The 7,045-nt window shown below is 35.2% G+C and overlaps 2 protein-coding genes across 2 annotated transcripts; both read left to right on the top strand.

The window, feature by feature from the left end:
• Window positions 1–444: 444 nt before the first annotated feature.
• rsl24d1 (ribosomal L24 domain containing 1) lies at window positions 445–2,879 on the top strand. Its single transcript, XM_008412018.1, has 6 exons — window positions 445–579; window positions 1,771–1,884; window positions 1,984–2,056; window positions 2,153–2,216; window positions 2,304–2,389; window positions 2,569–2,879. Exons 1-6 carry the CDS (start codon window positions 499–501, stop codon window positions 2,643–2,645), a joined length of 495 nt encoding a protein of 164 aa, XP_008410240.1. The 5' UTR covers window positions 445–498; the 3' UTR covers window positions 2,646–2,879.
• Window positions 2,880–3,637: 758 nt separating this feature from the next.
• Window positions 3,638–6,839, top strand: arpp19b (cAMP-regulated phosphoprotein 19b). Its single transcript, XM_008412019.2, has 3 exons — window positions 3,638–3,826; window positions 4,241–4,363; window positions 5,800–6,839. The coding sequence occupies exons 1-3, from the start codon at window positions 3,782–3,784 to the stop codon at window positions 5,968–5,970; spliced, it is 339 nt and encodes a 112-aa protein (XP_008410241.1). The 5' UTR covers window positions 3,638–3,781; the 3' UTR covers window positions 5,971–6,839.
• The last annotated feature ends 206 nt before the right edge of the window (window positions 6,840–7,045 follow it).

Here is a 7,045-nt window from a genome sequence, read left to right as displayed (position 1 = left end):
TATATATATATATATATATATATATATATATATATATATATATATATACATACACTTGAAATTTTATTTATTCAAAGGTTTTTTGAGCCAAATAAAATGTAAACAATTTTGATTATTTCAGAATTTAAAATATATTTCCAATACTGCGTTTTGTATTCTCAAACTCCATTAAAAACTATTACTGTATATTGAAAATAAGATTTCCAGTTAAATATTTTTATTCTGAATATCCCCTAAAAAATTATTTGGAAAAACAATTTAATCTAAACTTTTAACTATAATTACTGCGATTAAATCAAGCTTTTTCAAAGCAGCAAAAAAATTACTTTTAAACTCCAATAAGTCAGAAGTTGACGCTTCCAAAGGTCTAACCAGCAGGGGGCAGCAGAGTTTTAACAGAGGCAGTGGCTGCTGTCATTCTGGAACAAGAGGAAAAAGGAAGCCACGGTTCGGTCTTGTTTTGTTTAGCTGCTACACGCAGCTAATCTCGGTGCCGAAATGCGCATCGAAAAGTGTTATTTCTGTTCGGGACCAGTGTATCCCGGACATGGAGTCATGTTTGTACGGAACGACTGTAAGGTAGGGTTCAATTTATCTGTCCGAAAAGTAAAGTTAATTTAGGAAACGTAAATGTTTAGAGTTGGTGGGGCAGTTAGCTGGATGATAACGTGCCCGAGTCGCTCACGTGGAAACCAAATCAGCGAAAACGGAAAACGTTGTATATAAATTTGATCAGCTGTACTTAAGACAACGACCAGATGAATGTGAAATTGATTATAAAAGCGGTGTCTAGTTTGTAAGTGATTAATACTTAACAGAATACAACGGGCTGAGCTTTGGGCCTCGTTTTTATCATGACGGTGTAAGTGCGCCCTCTAGTGTTGGGAGCAAAAACACAAGGACTAGGAGTTGAAATGTTAAATTAACTCGATGCTTTATTTTTATACAATCTATCAATGTTGACTGTAAAATTGGTGTGTACTTTGTCAAAATGTTACACAGATTAATAACACTTTGTGGTATTTTATAATATTATTATGGATATGTTAGTAATATTTATACTAACACTTTTGGCATATCTTTGTGTTAAATTAAAATTATAATGAATGACTTAAATTGTACCAACACTTGCAGCGGTAGCAAATATGTACCTTAATAACGCCAATCTTTAAAAAAAGTAAAGCAAGGAATGCAATGCACAGTGGGTCATTTAAATGACACATTTATATGTAAAACAGGAAATATTTTTTTAATACATTTTCCACATTTTATTTAGACTAAAAACGCAGTATATTGAGATGCAGTCATCACATGAATACATCCAAAATCACAATATTTGGTTTGCCTTAGCATTTGAGTTGTATATAAATATTTATTTCAGTATATATTTCAGCTGCAATGCAATAAAACTACACTTTCTTATAATATATTTGGCTTTTTTGATAAACCTTCACTGTCCTACAAGCCCACAATTGACAAATAATAACAATGAAGATGTGAAAGAAGTTGAGTGGAAATTACAATGTGGATTAATTGTAATCTGCATTGCTTTCTAGTTTGTAATAATATCACTTTGTGACATATACCCTTTATAATTTGAGGGAAAAACAATCAAATCTTTTTGCTGAAAAATGCGAAAAACATGCAAGTTTTTAAAATCTCTTCGTTGGGCCCACCGTAGATGAGATTGACTTGTCTTTACACAATGAAGCATCCCAATTACATACAGGCCTTCCGTTTAATTGTCTCTCTGTCTTATTTAATAATCAGATGTTCAGATTCTGCAAATCAAAATGCCACAAGAACTTCAAGAAGAAGCGTAACCCAAGAAAGACAAGATGGACCAAAGCTTTCAGAAAGGCTGCTGGAAAAGAGTTGACTGTGGTAAGATGCTCAATTGAGTTTTCATTATTTATTTATACAATAAAAAATATCTTGTAGTCCTATTTCTTACCCCAAAATATTTTGTTTTTCGTCTTTAAGGACAATTCTTTGGAGTTTGAGAAACGCAGAAGTATTCCAGTGAAATATAACCGGCAACTTTGGGACAAGTCAGGTAATGTTTTTGCTTTTTTTAAATAAAAAAAAAAAAACTTATTTATTTGTTATGAGAGTGGAAAAGTTATATTTTAATATTTTATTACTTTCTTAGTTGAGGCAATGAAGAAGGTGGAGGAAATAAAAGTGAAACGACAGGCAAGATTTATCATGAACAGGTGAGAGGTTGATTTCTTTTTCATGTTATTGCTGCTGTTGTGCTTAGAAATGTTCGCTTAAAGATATTTTTTGCCTCTTTGCTGCAGATTAAAGAAGGGCAAAGAGCTGGGGAGAGAAGAGGCCATCAGCGAAGTCAAGAAAAATATTCACCTCATCAAAGCTCCTCATGCAGGTAAAGCTTTAGTTTCTGTAATTTTCATTAAAGTGATGTTTTTATTTTTAATTTTTGAATATTATTTAATTGCGACATAAATGATGAAAAATGTGCAGCATTGTTAGGAGAAAGAAGGCTTCATATTTGTGAATTAAGGGAAATTGACCTGTGTTCTTACATTTTCACTGTTTTTACAGGCAAAGCCAAACAGCTGGAAGACAAAATGGTGCAGAGGTTACAAGAAGATGTGGAAATGGGGGATGAAGATGATTAACTTGAAACCCAGTCATTGTTTTGTTTCTTTGCTTAAACTTGGCTCCTTCATTTTATTTGAAGTTCATATTTCCAGAAATAACATCAGACACAGTGACAATGGACATGAGTTGTTTTTTTTTTTTTTAATAAAATGGATCCATAACTGCCTGTCAATTTCTTCTGTTTAAAAATATTTTACATCAATGTTAAGAGGTTATCAATAATAAATTAACAGTTTGGTGAATATATCCAATCATCCTTTTTACTGTGATCATTTTGAAAGCTAAATAATTTCAGTTTAAGTTGCTGGATTTTGCTGCTAAATCACTCGACCTTTGTGGTTTTATGAACATTTTTAGAGGAAAGTAAGATTATCTGCTATTTACTTTCGTGTGCAGGAAAATAGTTCAACGTAATCAGATCATAGAAAAACAGGAACAATGTGTTCCACAGAATAAAAACAAAATTTTGAATAACAGGGCTTTATTGCGGGGAAGTTATTAGTTTGGCTAAACATGAGCAAGACGTATGAATAAAATAAAAATATTTTACTTGTTTTTTTGTAATTCATAATATGAAATTGTATCGTTATAATTGTTGAAGTTGAAAAATAAAGAATAGACATTAAATAGAAAACGGAGCGGACATATTTGCAATAAAAGTACAGAAAATAATCGTAACAGCTTGATTAAACATAATGCAGCCATAAATTGACCCACATTGCGGTGAATGCTGCTTCCGCTGGATCTGCCCTATTTATACATACCGCTCAGGTTATCCGATCGCTAAGTGGGCGGAGTTTGAAGACTGAAGTTTGTACTCTTGAACTGAAGTTTGTGACTTTGCTGCACACTATGCAATACATAAACTAGAACTGAAATTTTTAGCGCGTGTATTGTTTGTTACTGTTGATTTCTCTGACAAACACCGTCTCACCGTGACGACTCCTCCCTCGAGCAGACAGTTTTCTGGCAGTCTTTGCGTCGCCGGAGATAAAAGGAGCGGACCCTGGCTCTCTGACATCGATTTGCTCGGCCTGTTGCTGTCGTCCTCTTGGCGCTGCCTCCGCTTCTTTTCATCTGCTAGAACATTGGGCTGCTCGGAAGGAAAAAAGCCACAGTTTGGAGAACAGATCCAGGCTTTTACTTTCCGGAAATGTCCGAACAAGGTGAAGGAATGAGGACTTTGGAGGAACAGCAGGTAAACCTTAACAATGAATCTGTTTAAGTGCGATTAGCGCAGCTAAAAGCAGTTTAAATAAGAAAACGTTGCAGGCGGTAAACGTCAAGCTAGTTAGCAGCTAGCTAATTTCTCAATCGTTGCTTCAGCTCTAAGAATTACTTGTATGTCAAACATTATTGGGTTGTTTTGGAAACTTTTACCAAACATCCATCTTTAAAAGAAAATCTGCGTTTACCTTAAAGGTGTATGCTATTTTAGCATGTAGCTTTGGGGAAACAACCGTTGTATGTTTACCTCATGGTGCTACTTTACTGTTGCAGTCCAGATTGTGCTTGATAAAATGTATTATTGCTGCTTTAAAAAAATGGTTTTGCAGCTATTGTAATTTATTGGGACTGTTTTTATCAACACACACTGCCCTGACTCTAACAGGAAATGGAGGACAAAGTCATCAGCCCAGAAAAAGCAGAAGAGGCCAAGCTGAAGGCCAGGTATCCTAACCTGGGAGCCAAGCCCGGGGGGTCAGACTTCCTCAGGAAAAGACTCCAGAAAGGGGTACGTTTCTTACGCAAACATTAGTTGTTTTTTTAAGTATGAAATATAAATCTGTTCGTATGAATCCCGTTTCCCATCCTCATTCTTGGCCTTCAACTCTACATTTCTAATATAAATGACATCCACATGTGGTAGCAGCAGAGCTAAGGAACTTGACTTTTATAGTCAATAGTTTTATACATACACTTTGGCACATAATTCACCTATTGGTGTAAAAGGAACCTTCAAGTAAGTTGATTCTGCGCAATTTATCCTTGTTTTCTACAATCAAAAAACGCAACTTTGTGTGGCTGTATGATGCAAAGAGTAGTAATTTGCTGTGTCATTATGCATGTCGTAAGTGTATTAAAATTTGAAATACTAATGTACTTTTTGGAAGGAAAATCATTAAAATATGTTTGTACACTTACAATCAGCTGTTTTAGAACAACTATATACAGCTTAAGATTTTACGTGTTGAAATGTTTCTAAAGAATGTGTGCATGTATGTTTCTGTGGCAAGTATCAAAGAGAACAGATATCTTTGCTCTTTGAATACTGCTGCATACCAGTTGTGCTCAGAACTGGAAATTTTCTACTTCATAGTGGAAAAAAAATCAACTGGAACGCTCTCCAAAGTTAGATTTCCCACTGGGAAACGGGGAGGAACTGTGACTAAGGCAGGCTTTGCGTTTCAACACGGCCGCTCCTCGCATCAACAGTGGAGGAAACGTGTTTATTTCGCAGGATACACATGTAAGAGTGTGTCTAAAATCAATGTTATGTCTGGCATAGACAATTTTAAACTGACCAAATAAAAAATGATGTTTGCTTTTGGAAAGTAAAGTATAACATGATGTTTGTAAGCGTTATTACAAACTGTTTATGGGCGTTGTCATGTTGAATTCTGACTTCTTAACTAGAACGTTGTTACTTCGAGTTTCCCCATTTCCCAGGTAACTGGAACGCAGCATATATGTACAGCTCTGGAAAAAATACACTGAACCGCACTGAAAACCTCCTGGTTATTCCACCAAATATTGATTCCTGAACTCATCCTGAGTTAAGATGTTAGTTTTGCTGTTTCTAAATGAACATGAACTTGTTTTCTTTGCATTATTTGAGGTCTGAAAACTCTGCCTCTTTCTTATTATTTTGATCACTTCTCATTCTCTGCAAATAAATACTACATTTGTGCTTTTAATTTCAGATACATGTTTTCAGTAGTTCAAAGAATAAAGCAATAATGTTCATTTTACTCAAACATATACCTATAAAAAGTAAAATCAAGAGAAACTGATAATTTTAAGTGGTCTCTTAATTTTTTTCCAGAGTTGTATATATCCCATTTTCTCAATGGGTAACTCGTACCATAACCTGCAATAAGTGCCAAGAAACAGAGAGCGGGAGATTGAAAAAATGGGTTTCAGCCTTTTTACTTTTTCTTTTTTGTTCAGCCAAAGTATTTTGACTCTGGGGACTACAACATGGCCAAGGCCAAGATGAAGAACAAGCAGCTGCCGTCGGCTCCGACGGAGAAGACCGAGATCACCGGGGATCACATTCCAACCCCTCAGGACCTTCCTCAGAGAAAGACCTCCATCGTGGCCAGCAAATTGGCTGTTTGATACATTTTACTCATTTGCTATCATTCCATCACCCACGTTATATCTACCTGCTGTTTTTAGTCCTTTTTCTCTTTTCTTTGTTTTGCCTATGTATGTATTGTCTTAGAACTATTTGCATAAATTAGCCAAATGAACAGTTGACAGCTGTCAGAAGTCCAAAAGGGTAACTAAACATGTTGACGATCTTAACCAAGTACTTACTGACTTTTGAGCACACGCAAAAAAAACTAATGGTCTGGTTTAGCTCTGAATTTCGCATTTAAAGGATAACATGCTTCCATGTAAAGTGCTTAACGGTTCCTGCAGAGGTTATCTTTACATGACTGCAAATTAATCTAGTGAGATCTGGCTGTTTATAACGAAGAAAAAAAATATCACTACGATTAAAAAAGAAAAGTAAAGTCAGTCTGCGTAGATGTGAGAAATACATGTGCAATTTAAAGATATCCGCTTCCAATGTTAATCAGTTTAAATAGCAACATCAGGGCTTTATATTTTCTCTTTAAATCTTATGTACCATTTTGGGTCCATGGCTCTATTTAAAGTGCAGCTGACTAGCTTGTATTCATTTGCGTTAAACTAATGTCGATGCCATTAATTTACGATGACATGCTACTGGACTCCACCTCATCCTGACCTCTGAAAAATGGCCTTAAAGTAACGAACAGTCGTTCCTCTTGAGCAATATTTGCTCCCTCAGTGAGAATCTTGGTTGTGAGTCTTGGCTGACGCGCCTTTTGACTGGATTCACTTTGGATCACATGGGAAGAAATTCCCCGTTCATGTCTGGAGTGTGCATGTATGTTTACTGTGCTGATATGCTGTGCCATTTGTTTTGTAAATAAAATAGTTTTGCATAATATCTTAAATTCACTTGAGTTCTGGTCTTATTTTAGCTTGATATTTTCTGTGCAGCAAAGAGAGGAATTTTACAACTCTTTTGGACAATATTTCATTTTGAAGAAATTATAAAAATTTCTCATTTACATGTATGAAAGCAGTTCTACTTCATATAATACAGAATTATACATGCACAACTGTATTTGAGTCAGTTTCACTCAGGCCAGCCATTTAA

The sequence above is a fragment of the Poecilia reticulata genome, linkage group LG6 (assembly GCF_000633615.1).
Source record: "Poecilia reticulata strain Guanapo linkage group LG6, Guppy_female_1.0+MT, whole genome shotgun sequence".
In the NCBI taxonomy this organism is placed as follows: domain Eukaryota; kingdom Metazoa; phylum Chordata; class Actinopteri; order Cyprinodontiformes; family Poeciliidae; genus Poecilia; species Poecilia reticulata.
The sequence above is the reverse complement of the archived record's forward strand: the minus strand, read 5'-3'. Positions and strand labels throughout refer to the sequence as shown.